The sequence below is a fragment of the Chanodichthys erythropterus genome, chromosome 21 (genome assembly GCF_024489055.1).
Source record: "Chanodichthys erythropterus isolate Z2021 chromosome 21, ASM2448905v1, whole genome shotgun sequence".
NCBI lineage: Eukaryota > Metazoa > Chordata > Actinopteri > Cypriniformes > Xenocyprididae > Chanodichthys > Chanodichthys erythropterus.
The window spans coordinates 16,844,643-16,865,679 of NC_090241.1; the positions used below are offsets into that span (position 1 = coordinate 16,844,643).

Here is a 21,037-nt window from a genome sequence, read left to right on the forward strand (position 1 = left end):
ACGATATGGTTCTCAGTAGCTCATGGGTTTTTGCTATAGGAAAACCAGTATATCCACTTTTGCTGGTTTCAAGGATGAACGGGTGCAGGTGTATTCCCTCCAGTGATAAACAGACGCTCTGAGGGGGCACTTGTGGCTGGTACACAAAGATACTTGCGGGCACAATCATGGAAACATGATATTGTGCACCTTCCACCAGGCCAAGGGATCGTCCTCTCTGTCAATGACAGGGGTAAACAGGTAACCGTTTAACTCTGCCTCCGCGACATCTTCAAGTTGCACAGGGAAAGCAGAAGAGGCCACACTGGTTTTGAAAAGGCTGCCAAGAGACTTCTTTGCATTTTCTCTGGAGGGCTGTGTACTTTGATGCTCCTGCCAGATGGGGGGGGGGGGGGATCACATTAGTTTTGCAGTTGAATTACATATAAATATATATATGTTTGTGGAAGTATCATATTCAAGGACATAATTATTTTTAACCTAGTTATATGTATGTCTTGCTGATTCTAGCATTTCCATCTTCAGTTGGGTCTTAATGGCCAGGATGTTGTCTGCCCTGATGTACTGCATTTTGAAGCTAGGGTCCATGAACGATGCAACATTCAAAAGCTCTTGGGTGTAGGGGTCACAATATTTGTCACTGAGATATGCCAGGACCTTGGTTTTAATCAACCTAGTCAGGTCAGTGTCCTCAGCATCTTCAGCCAGAACTGATGTGGCCAGAAGCTGGAGAACTGGCTTGAGGTAGGAGATGCTCACATACTCCTCTCTAGAATTCATCAGTAAATTCCAGGAGAGGATGCAGTGCCTTGTGAGCAGACTCCAACACTTCAATATCCTGACAGGTTGGGATGTGGGAGCATTCATATCAGTCACCTGACAATACGGCTTTTTGGCCTGTTCCAGCACTCTGGCAACAATCTTTTTTGTTTCGATCCATATCTTGTTGGGCACTCAGTTATGTGTGCTCAGAAAGTTTGAGCTCCCTCTATGCCTCAGTCATTGCTGCCTTCTTCCAACTGTGGGAGAAGTGCCCCACCAGCTTCTTGCACAGCAGTATTGTTCTTGATACTCTGTCATCCGAGATACAAACTTAACAATGGCAAGATGTAATCTGTTCCCCAAACACTGGAGCCTGGGGCATCATACCTTTTGTAATGAACTCTGTTACTGCTTGAGTAATTTCTACGTGCCGTTTGGAAGCACGTTCATATGGAGTTACGCTATCAAACATTTCAGTCAGTGATGCCTGTTGGGTGGTATATTTGGCTGGTGTTCGGGTTTTTTTTTAGCCATGCAACGTTCGTACAGGGCTTTGTGGTGTTTTTTTAAGTGCTGAATCAGGTTAGTAATGTTGCTCCATGAGGTAAGGCAGGTTTTGCACAATACCTGACGCTGCGCAGCATCTTCTTTTTTAAAGCCAAAATAATTCTACACAATTGACGTACTGTTCCTCTTTGACACTTAAGTTTCTGCAGTGTCAGGTTCTGTCGAGCCAGAGGCCATTGCACAACAGGTCAGGGTACAGCGTAGCATGGCAAGTTAATGCTTCCTCTGCAGACTGTGCTTTACTCTTGCATGTCACATGATCAGAGTGTAATTGCAGCCTTTGCGGTTAAAAAATCTTTTTTAATCATATCGCCCAGGGATGTCCCAGGGATGGCTCTGATCCAGGGGCCTCAACAGTGGGGAGTGCAACAGTGGGCACTTCAGGCTCAGATTCTGCCTTGGGGTAGGGCTGGGCAGGTGCTCCCACTGGCTTGGCACGCTGCTGGGTCGAAAAGGACAACCAGGAGTGGTTGCTGTGCTGGCTCGTTTTAGCAGAAAGTGGCACATTGCACAGCACAGCTCCCTGATTGCAGCAGAGTTAGGGCCTGACTCATCCATGCAGTGGAGGAGCTTGGCCTGTAAAACTTGAAGGACCGCCATCATGTGAAGAGTAGATCCAGCTTGTCCAGCTACTGAATAAGCCCTGGCTGCCAGGGCCAATGTGGCTCTGCAGGGCTTAGAGGGATGGGCCCTCCAAAATGTCTTTTTGGGGGGGTGTTGTCATACCCCTTCTGCTCTGCACTGTCAACTGTGAGGGTGGATGAAATTTAAGAGTGGACGCAAGCCACATAGGGATCGCGCCATGACTTTGTCAGCTCCTCGTGCACCTCCGGAAAAAATGGGGCGGGTATCTAGTGGGAGGCTCGCTGGTGGTGCACAGGCTGCAAGAAACCTCTCATAAAGGAGGTGTGGGAAGGCTCAGCCAGAGTTGACAACTCTAACCCCAGCTCTTCGATGGCCTTTGAGAGGACTTGGGTGAGCTCGGAGTCAAGCCCGGAGTCCAGCTCGGAGTCCATTGGTCTTCTCTGTTAAACAGCACAAGGGAATCCTCTTGCTGTGGGAAGAGGGAGACATGAGGGACCTGGGCCAATGTGAGCTTACTGAGTCCTGTTTGCTCAGGAGAGGAGAGGGTCGAGAAAGAAAAAAGAAAGAAAAGAAAAAGAAAAGAAAGTGATCCACGAGTGCAGCAAGGTGAGATATTTGTTGTGCAGAATTTTGCAACAAACACCCCCTGAAATATTCTCTTTTGTCGCTGATAAACTTGCCCAATCACTCTCCGTGTGGCCAAAGCAACTATCGCTGCTGGGCTCTTCAAAACGGCGAGCAAGCAGGCTTCTTTTTGTCGTTCTTCTTCCAGAAGTCAGTGAGGAGATGGTCTTCATGCTTGGGGAAAGATTCTGGTGAAATGGCACTCAGCAGCGGCTTATATAGGCAAATGTACCCACCCATTTGGGATTGCTGAGACACCATTGATCTGTGCAGTTCAATGATTCAATCTGGCTTCAGTATTTTCAGGGAGAGGGATTTTCCATAATTTCAGCTATCTATGCAATGTGAGTGAATAGAAAACTTTCAAAAGGGAACCCTTTAATATAGTAAAGCCATAAATTAACATAATGTAAGTTGGTGATTTAAATAATTCTAAGCTAAATAAAATTTGTATGAATTCAAATTACAATAAAAGTTGAAATATGATGACTGAAAGATCTTGGATCAGCCACACTGCTGGAGATAGCATGCACTGGCGATTCATAGACAGTTCTATTCATAGGCAGTTTAAGAATAGAACCTCCAGTGCATGCTATCTCTAGCAGTCGCTGGGAAGTTTATCTCAAAATTAGAAATTTCAATGATTTGAAAGGATAGCCTATATAAACAGTGATGTGTGAAGAGAAAATTCAATTCTTCTTTACTTTACAACATGCAGGATTTGCCTCTACTTCAGTGAAACTAATAATATGACACACATGAAACAACATTCCAAGTCGAGTATTCACTGTCTTGACTTAATACGAAGACTTTTTTTACAGAGAATCTTTAATGTGCTGAGCCTGAGACTCATAATGTTAACAATACTGAATTATTAATCCTATTCGATTACTTACAAAAGTGTTGGCTAATATTTATCACGTCTCTGTGGTTACAGCGCCACCTGCTGTGTAAAAATACATGTTGACGAATGATGTAAAATGCAGAAAGCTTGATATTACCTATATTCAGTTTTCCAAGAATGGGGACATTTAAACATTGCCCTACGACTTTAGGTGACATATGCAAGAAGTAATACATTGTCTAGGACAGATGTGGATTTGATATGCCTTTATCAAGAGGCGGTGCTAGGGGTGGGCTAAGGGGGCTGGAGCCCCAAATGTTTTCCCAAAAGCCTCGAATCTTTCAGGTTTGAGCTTTCTTAACAGTGCTCTCAAAATATAATTTTTCTAATTTTTCTCTATTAAAATGTTAAACAGTTCAATATCGCTTTTCTACAGTGACCTCCTGTCACTCACTCAGAGCAGCGGCAGGCCTCGAGACCCTCGTTCGGTCCGGTTGGATAGGATATAACAGCTGATAATACAAATTTAGCACAGTCAGGTTAACATTCATTCAGTGTTTCCCAATGACCCTGTGCCGCCGCCACCGTTTCATCATAAACCGAAAACTTAAAACATACAAAGCTTATGGTGTCTACGTTGTATTTTACCAACGAACTAAAATCAAAACCGTGATATGGCTTTGTGCCTTTATAAAACAGCTAAATTTATCTTTTAAAAAGAAATTAGTACAAAAGTGTTGTAATTTCCCTATACTGTTGTGTAAAGTTACTAATAAAATTGTCATTTATTTTAGAGTGCATGTGTTACAATATATGGAAATTGCTGTCATGAATAATTATATAATATTAAAACATTATTATATTATTATTTTATTAATAATTATTTGGCATCCAAAAACAATGTAGACTGAGACTTTATATCACAACTATAAAGATGTTTGAGCCCTCTTTAATGTCCAGGTACAATGCTGTTTCTTTGTTCAATGTGCACACTGTATGGGCTTAATATATATTTATATATATAATATAATATATAATATAAATCGAAAAATAAAAAAAATGGGTAGGGTACAATAAATATACGCCACGCTGGAATATCTGGTCTGCGTTCCAGACCAGAACCATAGACCAGAACACAGAACTGTATCGGATCTTTGAAAAGAGCAAACTGATTGGTCCGTTTTAGAGGCGTGAGCATAGGGCGTGAGACGTTTGCATCAGGCAGAATCTGCTCCCGTCAAACACAAAATACATTTACAACACAGCCAACCAATAAACTGAAAGGAGTCTTATATCGGTGGCTGCAATGTTTTGAAGTGAGCATTGAATATTTGACACGTTTTTGACTTTTTATTATTTGTTTGGTAGAAATGAATATACTCCCTATTTTCAGATCTGCTTCACGCGTATTACAAACCAATAGATTTAGAACTTTATCATCCTGTCAAGTGAGTGCAAGTTTTGTTGAATTACTAATTTGTCGTTGACATTCCTTTATTTTGTTATTTTACTTTTTTTTAGCATAAGATGGCATCCATAAAACATAAGAACGCGAAAAGAATAGAAGGTCTGGACAAGAATGTATGGTAAGAATAAAGAATATTTGCAAACATTTTCTCACAGACTTGTGTTAAAAATTCATAATAGTGTCTCTTGTGTTGGTTAGGGTGGCCTTCACATCAGTGGCAGCAGACCCTTCCATTGTTAATCTTGGACAGGGTTATCCAGACATTCCTCCTCCCTCCTATGTGAAAGAGGGTCTCGCTCAGGCAGCAATGGTAGACCGGCTGAACCAGTACACGCGTGGCTTTGTATGTTCTATCCACACTTTATGATCATCCTGTATTATGTGTTGAAAAAGCACTCTTAATTGTTATATTTCTGTTTTTAGGGCCACCCAACTTTGGTTAAAGCCCTGTCAAAAGTATATGGAAAAGTATATGACCGTGAGCTTGACCCGTTTAAAGAGATCCTGGTAACAGTGGGTGGATATGGATCTTTGTTCAGCACTATGCAGGCCCTGGTTGAGGAGGGAGATGAGGTGAAAACATATTTAGCACTTGTATGTTATAATTTATCATTGTACTAGGTTATGATTCATGCACTCTCTGTTTTCTCCCTTTCTTCATTCAGGTTATTATTATTGAACCTTTTTTTGACTGCTATGTGCCTATGGTGAAAATGGCAGGAGCCAAACCTGTTTTAATACCTTTGCGACTGGTAGGTTAGCCTTCTCTGTTATGAATGTAATAGTGATTGTCGTATTTCACTTGAATGACATGTTCTATAGAAGTCAACTGCAACAACCAGTATAAGTAGTGCTGACTGGGTTCTGGACCAGGATGAACTTGCTAGTAAATTCAACTCCAAGACCAAGGCTATCCTCATCAACACTCCCAATAACCCTATTGGAAAAGTAAGGTCACATATATTGCATTCAGTTCCAAAATGGTGTTTTAATATCCTAAAGCTCTCTTCCACTCCCAGATATTCAGTAGGAGCGAGTTGCAAGGGATTGCCGATCTCTGCATCAAACATGACACCCTGTGCTTCAGTGATGAGGTATATGAATGGCTCATATATAAAGGCCATGAGCATGTAAAGATAGGTATGTGATATTTATCTGTTAGTGCAACTTATCTTTTGTGTTATGGATTACATGTGCTATAAAGAGGGGATAATTCTGCCGTATTCTCTCTGAACAGCAACCCTCCCTGGAATGTGGGACAGAACCATCACTGTCGGCAGTGCAGGGAAAACATTCAGTGTGACTGGATGGAAGGTATTTGACCATTATCTTCAGTCTTCATTGTTCATATTTATACAGTCTAGTTTTACCTTAAAGGAATAATTCACCCAAAAATTAAAATTATTTACTTACCCTCCTGCCAATTTAAACCCACCACCTGTTACTTTTCTCAGTGGAATAATGAGAGTGATTTTTAATACTCCAGAAAAGTACGAAAACTCAATAAAAGCAACATAAAATGTTGATATTAAGAGCTATAAAATCTACTTTTAAAACCTTCAGATTAAAAAAAAATATGGCATCATGGCAAATTTTTCTCCATAGTGGAATTCATTTTTAAGAATAACTTAAAAACCTTTAAAGACAGACCTACTGCGAGCTTTGAGGTTGTAAATTGATCATATTTGCTTTTGTTGAAGCCATCAACACACAATATTTAAATTTTCCTGGTGAAAAACTATATTACCCAAAGAATCTCCACCCCAAATCTCCACCAATCAGAGAATCGAAACAAGCAAATAGACCGCAGCGTTTTGGAGTTTGAAGTTTCAGGATAACTTTACTAATTCTTTCTTTCTTTATTTTTTACAAAGTGACATCAGCAACCACTGGCCTGGCATGCATAATACAGTGTTTTTAGTTGGTTTTGCTGATCCGTGTCAACGGGGATCGTTTTGACAATGTCTTCTGTACGAGAAGAATGCAAAGTAGAAACTTTTCCATGTTTAGTACATTATTGTTATGTAAATGTACCCAAATAAAAAACTTTTGAATACGATACCATTATTGTCCTCATGTAAACTACAAAAACAAAAATTTGTGAAAACAGTGACATCATGAACCTGCATATTAATGTTTCTTTACAAAGTGACATCACCAACTACTGGCCTGGCATGCAGAATACAGTTTTTTTTTTTTTTTTTTTTTTAATCCTTGTAAACAGGAATCATTTTGACAACATTGTCGTCTGTACGTGAAAAATAAAAAATCTTTCCAGTTTTTATTAATTGTTGTCGTGTAAACTTACCCTAATTTGACAGTGATTCCCATTAGATTTTTCTATGGGTTTTTATAATGCGGTTTTTCAATTTACAAGTTAAATAAGGTCTGTGGTAAAAATAACTTGACGAAACTTGAAACTCTACAACGTAAATGACCACACCCATATCAAAAGCATGAATTTTGAATCTGTTATGTTTAATATATATATATATATATGTGTGTGTGTGTGTGTGTGTGTGTGTGTGTGTGTGTGTGTGTGTGTGTGTGTGTGTGTGTAATGTTTCTAATAAGTAAATAGATAAGAACATTTGGGGTGTGAGTGTTTGCTTTTTATGTACAATACGACAATACACTTTTTTGTTTATTTATTATTTTTCTTTTTTTTTTCTTTTCTTTTTTTTTGCAGTTAGGTTGGTCAATTGGACCTGAACACTTGATCAAACACCTGCAGACTGTTATGCAAAACAGTCTCTATACATGTCCGACCCCATTACAGGCAAGTTATCTCTGTGCTATTGGTTTTGTGATGTTGCTATGCGCCATTCTATGTGTTTGTGACAATTGTACTGCACAATAGGAGGCTGTTGGCCAGGGTCTTCTTCGGGACTATGAGCTGATGGGTCAGCCCGACTGTTACTTTTCCTCTCTAGCATTAGAGCTGGAAGGGAAAAGAGACCGTATGGCAGCCATGTTGAGACAGATTGGCATGACTCCAGTGGTCCCTGAGGGAGGATACTTCATGATAGTGGATGTCACAGCACTCAGTAAGTGGGTTGAAGTGATGTATGTTAATATAATTATATTTAGAGGCAAAGGTGACATTGGTTGTGGGCGGTTTAATCTTATTAATGTTGTTCTGACTGAATATAGATCAGGACCTGTCACATATGGGAGATGAAGAACCTTATGACTACAAGTTTGTCAAATGGATGATAAAAGAGAAGGTATACTCTTTTCTGATTTTAGGAATATTTAACAGACTAAAACATGTACATAATTGTCTTTAAAATTATTATTATTATTTTTTAAGAAACTAGCTGCAATTCCTGTAACAGCTTTTGTGGGAGAAGATTCAGTAAAGCAGTTTGAGAAATACATTCGTTTATGCTTTATTAAGGTAAGGAATGGGTTTACTTTAGGCTTAACATTCAGCTATCTAAAGACTGCCAAATCCATATTTAGCTGTCTTTCCTTTCTGAAACTATCTGTATGTTGCAGAGATGATTTTTTAATAACAAAAGACATTAAATGCCTTTCCAGTGCTGATGATATGTAATGGATTTCTTTTTTTCACTGCAGCAAGACAGTACTTTGGATGCAGCAGAGGCCATTCTGAAGAGCTGGAAATCTGATTTCTGAGAGCCTGATAATATAGTAATAAATGTGCAGCACTGGTTAGATATATAACATATTTTACTTGAAATTTATATTGACCTAAACTGTGGCTGAAGTGTCTTTAGAGCTTGTATTTACAGTTTTCTGGATCAGTCAGTTTTAAAGCCTGTTGGGATTATGGTTCAATTTTTAGATTAATATTTAGTCACAGGCTACTAGTTGTATTACATTTGCTGAATTTAATACTTGTACAAATAAAATTCTTATTGACACCAAACATTACTGTAGGTAGAATAGAATGTGTAAAGGGTGCTGTTAGTTCAGACCGTGTGAGATGGAAGCAGCATGATTAATGCAGCACCATGTAGTATCTCATTTAGCTGCATTTCTGATATCAGGTTCCATCAGTATAACTATATCTGTGACTCTCCATGCAGAAGTCAGGAATTATTTAGTCCCAGTGTTTGTTTTTGCATTAATTCACAATTTTTTACAGTAAATCACATTTACCCACAGAGTACAATTCATAATCATGGCTGTGGTGCAGCAGTTAGAAAACACAGCATGTTTTCATAGCAACCACCTAGCATGTTGAGCTATGGTGCTTACGTGAGAGATACATGTTTGAGTTTGACCTGCAACATGTCCTGGTCCCATTTCTTTTGACCAATATTTTCCTGTCATTCTCCACTGTCTTGAACTGTTTTTTTTCCCCCCAAGACAATATCATTAGTCAACCTCAAGATGGCATTATTCAACCAAAAATATGTAATACAGGTGGAACATTAACACCTGGTTTCATTGTCTAGTCTCAGGTTAAAATGCATGTTTGAGCTGTTTTATCTGGAAGAAACTTGCACTGAGATATTCAAATATGTCAGTGCCATTGTTTTGTCTCAAAAACGTTTGTGTTCCGCCAAGAAACTCAAAAGGTTTTGCGAGCGAACGTAAAGGTTTACGGAGGACGAAACCTGCAAAGACAAATAAATACATAAATAAATCCACAAAATTATACATGCATAAATATATAAATGTGTAAATAAGTTTTAAAATCCATAAATTTCTGCATAAATAAATATATAAATGGGCCATTCCACCGAATGGGTGACATTTGCTTGTTGTAACTCTTTAAAATTAAACTTTATTTTTTATTTTTTTTCAACACTGAATCTAATACTACACATATTTAACTATTCAAAATGTGTATTGGTCAATCTCAGGCAACTTTATTTAATTTTTTACAAGGTTTCAACGCAGAAAATGGATGCATGTTTTCTCAGTCCTGTTACCAAAACTCATGTGCTTTTTAAAAAGCTTGTTTAAAAGTATGTCAGTTCCCTTTCGATACTTCACTCGTACTGCGTATGGGGAAAGGTCTCCCTTTTTCCCCGCTGCTGAAGCCTTTTTCAATAACGCAGTGTAACTGCACCGTCATTGGTTCACTCATAGACAAGTTGTTGAACCAATGGCGGCGCGGCATAGCTGCGCGGCCTATGGCGACAAAGCGCGCGAATATTCCCGCCGAAATGGGCGGGGTATAGGGCTATATAAGCAGGCGTTTCGCCATAGGATTTCAGTGTTTTCTCCTTCAGCGACGACATCTACTTCTCTTCGCTGATCTCCGCCTGAAGCCGAAGAAGCTCGCCGCCTTCTGCTCTCGCCGCCGTCTGAAGAGGCTCCCGCAGCGGACTCGCCTGGACTCGCCGGTGGAAGAAAGCGCCGGCGCCCTCGCGGACTGCAGCTTCTAGCGCCGTCGCCGAGCCGCCGCCTCCCGCTTCCCGCTTCCGGCCGCTTCCTGTGCGTCCCCTGCCGCCATCCGGCGCGCCGCCTGAGAGCTTCATCCGCGGCAACGCCGCTCTAAAGAGCGATTTCCAGCGGTTTCACCGCTTTAAGAGCTTCCGCGGCCCTCGCCGCTCTAAAAGAGCCACCCAATTGCCGTTTTCCACGGCAGCGGCGTCTCACGATGCCCCGCCACTCATGTGGTACTTGCAGGGCCCCCTGCACGACGACGATGGACACAGCGAGTGTGTCGCTTGCCTGGGCAAGCCCCACGCAGACGGCGCGCTCGCTGGAGACTCATGCCCGCACTGCGAGTGTATGAGTCTCGCTTCCCTGCGCTCGCGGGTCGCCTTCTTCACTGAGGGCGATCTCGCCGCTCGCGCCCTCCCGTCTCCTTCCTCCCGCGGTCCGGCGAGGAAAAGACAGCGGGGTAGAGCGACTCAGCGCCAGGAGTTGAGCGAGCTCACGCCGGCCCAGCCCCCGCGTGCCTCGCCCTCTCCTCCCAGGGAACTCTCTCCAGTTCTGTTCTCTCGCCCTGAGCAGCGTCCCTCCGCAGAAGCGAGTGACCTCGTCTCATTCGGGGGAACAGACGACGAACAAGACGACTCCATGTCTCTTGCGGCTTCCGAAGCGGAAGGATGGGCTGGCGAGCCGGAAGACCCCGCTCCACCGCCTCCCTTGGAACCCATCGAGCATGGCCAGGGCATGGATGCCGAGCTCTTCCGCATCCTGTCTAGAGCCGTTGAAGAGCTGGACCTCGAGTGGGCCCCTCCAGAGGAGCCGTCTCGCAGCCGCCTGGACGAATGGTTTCTGCCAGGCCGCCGCCAAGCACCTCGCCAGCGTTCAGCGCCTCTTCTTTCCTGAGGTCCACGAAGAGCTGACGAAGTCGTGGCGCGCTCCTTACTCTGCCCGCCTCCACACTACGCACCGCTCCGCCCTCACCGCCGTCGACGGCGCCGAGGAGAAGGGATACGAGCGCTTGCCACCCCTAGATGAAGCGGTGGCTGCTCACCTCTGTCCTCCCGCGGCTGTGGGTTGGAAGACGAAGAGGGCCCTTCCTTCCAAGCCCTGTCGGACCACCTCTACTCTGGCTGGACGGGCTTACACCTCGGCGGGCCAAGCTGCCTCTGCGCTCCACACCATGGCCATATTTCAAGCATTCCAGGCCAAACTCCTCCGCTCTCTGGATGAGTCTGGAATCGACGCGCCAGCCTTCAAAGATCTCCGCAGCGCCACGGATCTTGCCCTGCGAGCTACGAAGGCTACGGCCCAGGCCATCGGTCGTTCCATGGCCAGCCTGGTCGTGTTGGAGCGCCACCTGTGGCTCAACCCTAACGGAGATCAAAGACCTAGACAAGACGGCCTTCTTAGACGCCCCGGTCTCGCCTTCTGGTCTCTTCGGGCCTGCAGTGGATGGCTTCACTGAGCGCTTTACTGCCGCGCAGAAATCGTCTCAGGCTATGAGGCATTTCTTGCCCTAAGCGCTCCAGCTCCGCTTCTGCGTCTAGCCGCCCCAGGACTGCGCCGGCTCAGCAGAACAAACCAGCCCCACCTGCAACACAGGCAGCGCCGCCCCAGGAGCATCGCCAGCGCTCGCGCCCTGCGAAGCGCCCTCCCTTCCCGAGGCGCCAGGGACCCCGGCCCAGGATTGTGCTGGACCCGGTGCCTCCGAAGTCGTCCTGATTCGTCGGACAGGAAGAGGATGGGGGACCGTCCCGTTACGACCGGACCACCCCAAAAGCTCCCACGGGTAATTTCCCCTCCGCCTCGTTTATTTCCGGGCGTGGGAAACATACTCCAAGTGACAGCTGGGCCCACACCTGTTGCGCCCACTCCAAACGCCGTTTTCACGGCGGACAAATTTTTACCTCATCACAAAAGAGCAAATTTCCTCTTCCACCCTCGCGGTGTACGACCCTCTCAACGGCGGTCTGTCACCCAACATTATTCAACCCCTAGCCACTCGGGCCGAGCCTGGCAGGCCATCCCCGATGTGTCAGAATGGGTCATGGGGATCGTAAACCAGGGCTACTCGCTCCAGTTTGCACGACGGCCCCCCGCTTCGCCGGGGTGCTTCAAACATCGGTCAATCCGGACGACGCTCATGTCCTCCCGGGCCGAAGTCATGTCGTTGCTGGAAAAAGGAGCTGTGGAAATGGTTCCTCCGTCAGAGAGCGAGACAGGCTTTTACAGCCGCTACTTTCTGGTCCCCAAAAAGGATGGCGGTCTCAGACCCATCCTAGACCTCAGGCTTTTGAATCACTCCCTCATGAGACGGAAGTTCAAAATGCTGACGCTGAAGCAGATCCTCGCGCACATTTGCCCCGAGGACTGGTTCTGCTCGCTGGACCTGAAGGATGCGTATTTTCACATCCAGATAGCCCCCCGTCACAGACGATTCTTGAGATTCGCATACGAAGGGGTGGCATACCAATATACGGTCCTGCCCTTCGGGCTGTCTCTGGCTCCCCGCACTTTCACCAAGTGCATGGACGCGGCGCTTTCCCCTCTGAGACAGATGGGAATCCGGGTTCTGAATTACCTCGACGACTGGCTCATCTTAGCCCGTTAGCGCGACGAGCTGGAACGCCACAGATCCGTGCTCCTCAGCCATCTACAATGCCTGGGTCTCAGGGTCAACTTAGCCAAGAGCTCGCTATGCCCCACTCAACGAATTTCGTTTCTGGGAGCAGTTTTCGACTCGGTCCGTATGACGGCAGTAGTCTCGCCAGAGCGCGCCCTGGCAATTCAGCAGCTCACGGCATCTGTCACGAACAAAGCCTATCTCCCTCTGAAGTTTTTCCAGAGGCTGCTAGGGCTGATGGCTTCCGCCTCCCCGGTGCTGCAGCTAGGCCTTCTTCGGATGCGGCCTCTTCAGTACTGGTTGAAGTTCCGGGTTCCTCCCAGCGCATGGCGGCACGGCCGCCTATGTCTCAAGGTCAATCGGGCCTGTCTTCTAGCCCTGAAACCTTGGATGGATCCAGTATGGTTCCAACGCGGAGTCCCCTTACAGGCGGTCTCACGGAGGACGGTGCTCTCAACAGACGCCTCCAACTTGGGCTGGGGCGCTGTGTGCGAGGGCAGACCGGCCTTCGGCTCGTGGAGCCACGAGGAAAGCCATCTACACATCAACTGTCTAGAGATGCTAGCAGTGATGAAAGCCCTTCAGTTCTTTCAGGCTTACTTGACGGGACGTCATGTTCTAGTTCGGTCAGACAGTATGACGGTGGTGTCATACCTGAACCACCAAGGCGGTCTTTCGTCCAGCCGCTTATGCGCTCTGGCGAAACGACTGCTGGAATGGGCTCTTCCGAGGCTTCAGTCGCTCAGAGCGACTCATGTTCCTGGCAGGAACAATCTGGGTGCGGACATGTTGTCACGGAGCAACATCCCCTCCGACGAGTGGATGCTCCACCCCCAAGTGGTCCTCACGATCTGGGAGTTCTTCGGGAAGGCAGAGGTAGACCTCTTCGCCTCAGAAGACAACTCTCATTGCCCAACATTTTTCTCGAAGGAAGTAGATGCTCTGGCCCACACATGGCCCAGCACGCTCCTTTATGCTTTCCCTCCGATCGCACTGATCCCCCAGGTCATCAGGCGTATCAGAGAAGACCAGCACAGAGTCCTTCTGGTGGCCCCGCTCTGGAGGAACCAGGTTTGGTCCTCAGAGCTATTCAGGCTCTCTCTAAGAGCCCCGTGGCCGATTCCCCTGAGACGGGACCTCCTCTCTCAGGCAAACAGAACAATCTGGCACCCACAGCCGCAGCTCTGGGCTCTGCACCTCTGGTCCCTCGATGGGAGCCGACTAGCCTCCCCGAGGACGTCCTAAATACCATTTCTCAGGCTAGAGCCCCATCTACGAGCGCCTCTACGACCAGAAGTGGTCAGTCTTTGTTGATTGGTGTTCAACACGCAACATAGACCCTGTGGAGAGTGACGTATCTTCCATACTGTCTTTCCTCCAAGAACGCTTGGAAATGGGGCGCTCCCCCTTCCACGCTTAAGGTTTACGTAGCAGCCATTGCAGCGTTCCACGCTCCTATTGCTGGCCAATCGGTGGGACGAAACGGGCTCGTGATCCGTTTTTTGAGAGGTGCTAGGCGTTTGAATCCTCCTCGCCCTCTCACTATTCCCTCCTGGGACCTCTCGTTGGTCCTCAGGGCCTTGAAAGGAGCCCCATTTGAACCAATGGGTTCAGCCGACCTCAGGCCCCTAACACTAAAAACCGCTCTGCTACTAGCACTAAGCATCGGTAAAGCGTGTTGGCGATTTGCAGGCCCTCTCTGTGAACCCTGCATGCCTCGAATTCGGGCCTGGTGACTCTAAGGTCGTTCTGAAACCTAGGCATGGCTACGTCCCTAAAGTGCTCTCAACTCCGTTTTAGAGCTCAGGTCATCTCGCTCTCTGCTCTTCCTCCCTCGGCGGACGAACCAGAGCTGCAGCTACTCTGCCCAGTCAGGGCATTGAGGACCTACATAGACCGATCACAGTCTTTCAGACTGTCGGATCAAGCTCTTTGTTTGTTTTGGCGGCCGCACCAAAGGGTCTCCGGTCTCGAAACAACGCATTTCCCGTTGGATAGTGGATGCTATTAACCTGTGCTACTCCTCACTGGGCACTAATTGCCCCATAGGAGTCAGGGCCCACTCCACTAGAGGAATGGCTTCCTCGTGGGCTTGGTCCAACGGAGTTTCCATCCAAGACATCTGTGAGGCGGCCGGCTGGTCTTCGCCGTCCACCTTTGTCAGGTTCTATCACCTCGATGTCCCGACCTTACAAGCTCGGGTCCTGTCGGTGTGATTAGCGGCTTCCAACAGGTCCCGCTTCACGCCACCATAGGAAGTATCTTCCTTCAGTGTAACCATGGGTTCGGTTAGGCTTTGCCTCCGCTTGTCCTTTTTGCCCCCCTCTGGGTGGCCAAATGCAAGCTATATCGTTCCCAGCCGTGGCACGGCGTGGTTGAATTCGTTCCCCATACGCAGTACGAGTGAAGTATCGAAAGGGAACGTACTCGGTTACTAACGTAACCTCGGTTCCCTGAGATACGGAACGAGTACTGCGTCACTTGCCGTGCCACGAGGCTGCGGCTCAGGGTCGTCGCTTCAGTCGATTGACACTGAAATCCTATGGCGAAACGCCTGCTTATATAGCCTATACCCCGCCCATTTCGGCGGGAATATTCGCGCGCTTTGTCGCCATAGGCCGCGCAGCTATGCCGCGCCGCCATTGGTTCAACAACTTGTCTATGAGTGAACCAATGACGGTGCAGTTACACTGCGTTATTGAAAAAGGCTTCAGCAGCGGGGAAAAAGGGAGACCTTTCCCCATACGCAGTACTCGTTCCGTATCTCAGGGAACCGAGGTTACGTTAGTAACCGAGTACGTTAATTCCTTTGTACGGAAGCCCTGAACCGCATGGTGAAAAAAAAAAAAAAAAAAACTTGGTAGGGAGGAAAAAAAAAATCGAAAAGTTATCTCGTTATTTCAACATAATAAGTCGTTATAACGACATAATATCTCGTTATTTCAACATAATAAGTCGTTGTAACGACATAATATCTCGTTATTTCAACATAATAAGTCGTTATAACGACATAATATCTCGTTATTTCAACATAATAAGTCGTTGTAACGACATCATATCTCGTTATTTCAAGATATTAAGTCGTTATAACGACATAATATCTCGTTATTTCAACATAATAAGTCGTTATAACGACATAATAACTCTTCATTATCTATCAAGTATGATAAAGGACGTACACATGTTAACGTCCCCTGTGGCGCAACGCTAAAGTATTGGACCGCCAGTCTAGCTTTTACTGCGATCGCCGCGGTTTTGAATCCGCCTTTGCCGAGTTCGTTCTTCTCTAGTTTCACATCACATATCAAAAAAGGCATTTATTTTCAATAGAAATTAAAACAATGTTATAAAAGTGCAAATAACCTGCCTAACGAGTGTTTAATAACATTAAAAGTATTTATTGGGCAGGGTTAGCAGCATGTTCGATATTACCCACTAGAGGGCAGAATAAGACAGGGAATCAATTAAAGAATGCAATAGTTATGTTGAACTACTTGTTACAATTTGGTGCTCCAAAATCCCAGAGGTTTATCATGGGAATTTGCGTTCATCCCAGGCTAACCTTTATTGAGGTTAAATTTATTAGACCATAAATTTATTAGACATCCTATTTATACTAAATGACAATAGCAGCATTTTCACGATATGCTATTTATACTAGGTGAAAATAGCGATATATTCTATTGACACCATGTAAAAGTAGCCTATCAGTTCTTTGCAAGAAGTGTAAATAGTATTTAGATGCTGTAGGCTAGTATTGGCAGATACTGTACCTCAGTATTTTTGTACAGGATGCAATAATATCATATAGAGTGATTATATTTATTAAAATTATTAAATGGATGCTGCATTATTGGGAGAATAAAACCCCTCCACTTTCCACCAACCCTACTCAATGAACACTTTTAATATTATTAAACACTTGTTCACATTTTATTTCCACTTTTTGAACATTATTTTCATTTTATTGAAAATGTATATGATGAGAAAATAGGAGTGAGCTCTATTATTGGGTGAGCTCTGCAAAATGCTGATTCTACCCCGCAGCGATCGCTGTAAAAGCCAAAATCTGAAACCCTTCATGCTATTGTTACGCCACTGAATACATCGAAATACAACTGTCCCTTTTTAAACTTCAGTGGCCCAACCAGACACTGGAGCTATACTGTAAAGAGTGTTTGTCAACAAGGGACGCTATTTGCACTTACTGTAAATAGACACTCCGTGTCCTATTATTTCAATATATTAGCACCTATTTTGATTTTTATATCTTTAGAAAATATTACAAAGCAGTTTGTTTGCAAGCCCAGAATAAAAATAAAAAAAAATAAAAAAATAACCCCTCTTAAAAACGTTTTTGGCCCCTGGACTAGTGCATCTCTATGTTTTATTATAGTTCAAATCAGATTGGACACCGGGCTGTAAGTTTGACACCCTGACATTTGCACTGTAAATTGTTTTATTTACTATGGTCTAATAAATTTAACCTCAATAAAGGTTAGCCTGGGATGAACGCAAATTCCCATGATAAACCTCTGGGATTTTGGAGCACCAAATTGTAACAGTAGTTCAACATAACTATTGCGTTCTTTAATTGATTCCCTGTCTTATTCTGCCCTCTAGTGGGTAATATCGAACATGCTGCTAACCCTGCCCAATAAATACTTTTAATGTTATTAAACACTCGTTAGGCAGGTTATTTGCACTTTTATAACATTGTTTTAATTTCTATTGAAAATAAATGCCTTTTTTGATATGTGATGTGAAACTAGAGAAGAGCGAACTCGGTAAAAGGCGGATTCGAAACCGCGGCGATCGCAGTAAAAGCTAGACTGGCGGGTCAATCACTTTAGCGTTGCGCCACTGGGGACGTTATCACGCGTACGTACTTTATCATACTTGATAGATAATGAAGAGTTATTATGTTGAAATGACAGGATATTATGTCGTTATAACGACTTATTATGTTGAAATAACGAGATATTATGTCGTTATAACGACTTAATATCTTGAAATAACGAGATATTATGTCGTTATAACGACTTATTATGTTGAAATAACGACTTATTATGTTGAAATAACGAGATATTATGTCGTTATAACGACTTATTATGTTGAAATAACGAGATATTATGTCGTTATAACGACTTATTATGTTGAAATAACGAGATAACTTTTCGTTTTTTTTTTCCTCCCTACCAAGTTTTTTTTTTTTTTTTTTTTTTCACCATGCGGTTCAGGGCTTCCGTACCTTTGTATTCATCTCAAGAAAGTGTTTATTTTGAAGAAATGGTTGGTTATGTGTTCAAATAATTGATATTTGTGACAAAAAAAAATCACTTTATATTAAGGCAAAGTATTTGAATAAAAAATGCAAAACAATTTTCTAATTTAAAAGACAAAAGCCTCAAGTTCATATATTTTTAAATAATTTAATTTATTTAGCAGTTGTGTAAATGATGGATCAAACAAAACGGATAAAAACAGTGGTTTAACTTTATTTTTCTAGAAAAATAAATACATTTAGTAATAGGACTGAGCACTCTGTAACAGGACTGAGTGTCCATATGTGTGTGTATGTGTGTGAGAAAGAGTGTGTATATGGCCGTGTGTGCATGTGTGTGAGTCAGATTGCTGTGTTGAAGGGATGTTCTATCTGCTAGTAGTACATTACAGTAAAGGAGGTGAAAAGAGGAAGAAGAAGAGTGAGGAAAAGGGAGAGGTAGGGAGGGAGGGAAGGAAAGACAAAAAAGGGGGAAAAAGAAAGTTTTGCGGCTGTGTTTCACTTCTTCCCTTCTCTTGCAGCATGCCATGGGTGTGTTTCTTGCACCTGCAAACTATATGTTCTCTCAATCTTCTACAAAAGATAAGAAAGAGAAAGACAAAAAGATGAAGTCGCGTCGTGGTGGACCGGCTCCCTGCAAGTATGGCATTCACACTGTAAAATAATCCTAGAAATCTACAATTTAAGTCATTTCAACTGTAAAACTCATGATAGAGGTGTATAGAATTATATCAACTAATATTCACACAATTAAATCAACAAAACAGAGGACTCTACTCACTCCTGTTACTCTTAACTCACTCCTGTTATTTTTCATAACAGGACTGAAAGTAACAGGATTGAGTTTTTAAGCAAAAATGATCAAATACATGACATGTGGCCACGTGGAGTACATGCTAGCATGAGGACACTGAGAAAATACTAGTGACTTACCTAAAGTTAATATTTTTAAAATAAACATCAAAAAAATAAAATAAAATATTTAGGTAACAAGACAGTACGTTGAGATTGACCTTCTCAGTCATAGTTACAATTTCATAAGATATACAGAATTTAAAATAAGAGAATTTACTTTTGGTCTTCTTATGGCCTGCATAAGATCCAGATGATGCAACTTCCCGTTGAAAATGTGTCTTTTATATAAAATATTATGGATTTCTTATGAAATTTCTTTTTGTTTAGCATAGATGGTATATGGAGTAACACAATGCAAAAATAATACGATTTCTGAAAGAGTTTAATGATTATATTTCATGATAAAGTTTAGGTTTAGTTAGCGGGGACATGTAACAAATGCTATTTTTTAGTATTCTCAGTAGTTTTTAATAATGTTTTAAATTATATATTTTAAATTTGCAGTTAGATTAATGTTTAGGACACTTTGCTTATTAATAAATATATTCATTTTCATGCATATTTATACATAAAATGTCCTGGGGACAGAAATGGCACCGATTCGGTGGAATGGCCCAAATAATGTTAAAAATAGTAGTATGCTGATTATATTCTCTTAAGAGTACATTCATCTATACATTTTTTAGAGCAGTTTATGTAGTCAAATATGCTGCAAATACAAAAGGGTCTGGAGACCTCGTTTAAGTTGTCCAAATTCCTATTGCCTAATTAATTTAAAGTCTTTTATTGATGATACCCCATTTCCCACCTATATTTTTTTTTCACTTCCTTTCTGCAGATTCTCTGAAGCACCAGCGTGAAGGGCGGAGCCTCTCATCTCCAACCTATTTCCCAGTTTCCCTTTCCTCTTCCTGTCTGTAAATCTGTCCCATGTTCTGACTATCCCCTAAAAACCATGTAGCCTAGTATTCCTCCTATAAGACAGACACATCAGATTTACATTGCTGTTCAAAAGCCTGAGTCAGGTTTGAAAATCTGATATCTAATTTAAACCTGAAAATAAAATTTAAAAGGGGTCAGCCATGCCCTTTTTATTATTCTAATATGTTCCCGATGATTAAATAAGTATTTAAGATCTATCACTAATCAAATGTGAACTCTTTACACATGGTCAGATGTTCTAGCATCCACTGAATCTTTGGACCATTCTCAAATCATGCTGGATAACGTGTCGTTTCATACACCTTTTGCACCAAATAGTTGGTTTCTTTTAAGAACAGCACCTCAGTGGGAGTATTTCACGTGTTTGATACTGTGCAGAGGAGGTTGTTTAAACACACAATCTTAATCTTGCACACAGAGGGAGTTATGAAAGTTCAGAGAGGATGAAGCTTTCCATGGGAAAGCCTAGTTACTCATGTAATACACACCCAGACAGGACCAGTTAGACCCGCAGAGCGATAGTTTGCTTCTTCCTCCCAGCAGTCAGGTGAGGTGACTCAAACAACTGCTTTTTTTCACAGCGAATTTGTAACATGCCACACACTGCAGGAAACGGTAAAAATTAGCTTATTGGTAAATTCTCTAGACCGGTTTGCATTTGTCACGGATACAAAAACCCATTGCAACAGCGAGTACTAAAACTAGACCAACAGGTTTGACCAGACAGGTACGTCAGTCATCGTCCACCTGTAGTAAGATTTACATTCATCACATTATCGCTAAGTAGTAAAATCGCCTTGTTTCTTAACAGACAGCCCGTTTAAATGCAAAGTTATAATCGAGCAACACTATCTGTCCGAGATGTCACAATTTGTAATCAGATATATGAACTATTCAACACTTTTTTTCGGTTTGGCGAGCCAATAGGGTCATTACTATTGTAGCCTATTTGATATAAAGCATGCTTATGGCGTGTATTAGTCAAACTTTGAAGAAAAAAACCCCCTGATAAATCACAATTTCAGGCTGACAAGTTTACACTACATTTTAAAAAGACAACACATTGTTTTAGTCCGCCTTAAGTCTAATTCTTAAGTGCATGTAAACATACTTGGTTGATAGTAT

At 43.2% G+C, this 21,037-nt stretch overlaps 1 protein-coding gene across 5 annotated transcripts; it reads left to right on the forward strand.

Moving 5' to 3' along the window:
- The first annotated feature begins 4,612 nt into the window (after window positions 1–4,612).
- Window positions 4,613–19,978, forward strand: LOC137010687 (kynurenine--oxoglutarate transaminase 3). Of its 5 annotated transcripts, XR_010893396.1 has the most exons (15): window positions 4,644–4,830; window positions 4,904–4,968; window positions 5,049–5,193; window positions 5,274–5,423; window positions 5,516–5,602; window positions 5,673–5,798; window positions 5,870–5,990; window positions 6,088–6,164; window positions 7,540–7,629; window positions 7,711–7,897; window positions 8,004–8,077; window positions 8,164–8,250; window positions 8,433–8,527; window positions 18,637–18,755; window positions 19,809–19,978. XR_010893396.1 is itself a non-coding variant. In XM_067372918.1 (14 exons), the coding sequence occupies exons 3-14, from the start codon at window positions 4,910–4,912 to the stop codon at window positions 8,490–8,492; spliced, it is 1,263 nt and encodes a 420-aa protein (XP_067229019.1). In that variant the 5' UTR covers window positions 4,634–4,698; window positions 4,776–4,830; window positions 4,904–4,909; the 3' UTR covers window positions 8,493–9,734. The 5 variants fall into 5 exon arrangements, 4 of the variants coding, with proteins under 4 accessions (XP_067229020.1, XP_067229019.1, XP_067229018.1 ...); XM_067372918.1 differs by lacking the exons at window positions 18,637–18,755; window positions 19,809–19,978 and having other exon boundaries at window positions 4,634–4,698; window positions 4,776–4,830; window positions 8,433–9,734; XM_067372917.1 differs by lacking the exon at window positions 18,637–18,755 and having other exon boundaries at window positions 19,809–19,977.
- The last annotated feature ends 1,059 nt before the right edge of the window (window positions 19,979–21,037 follow it).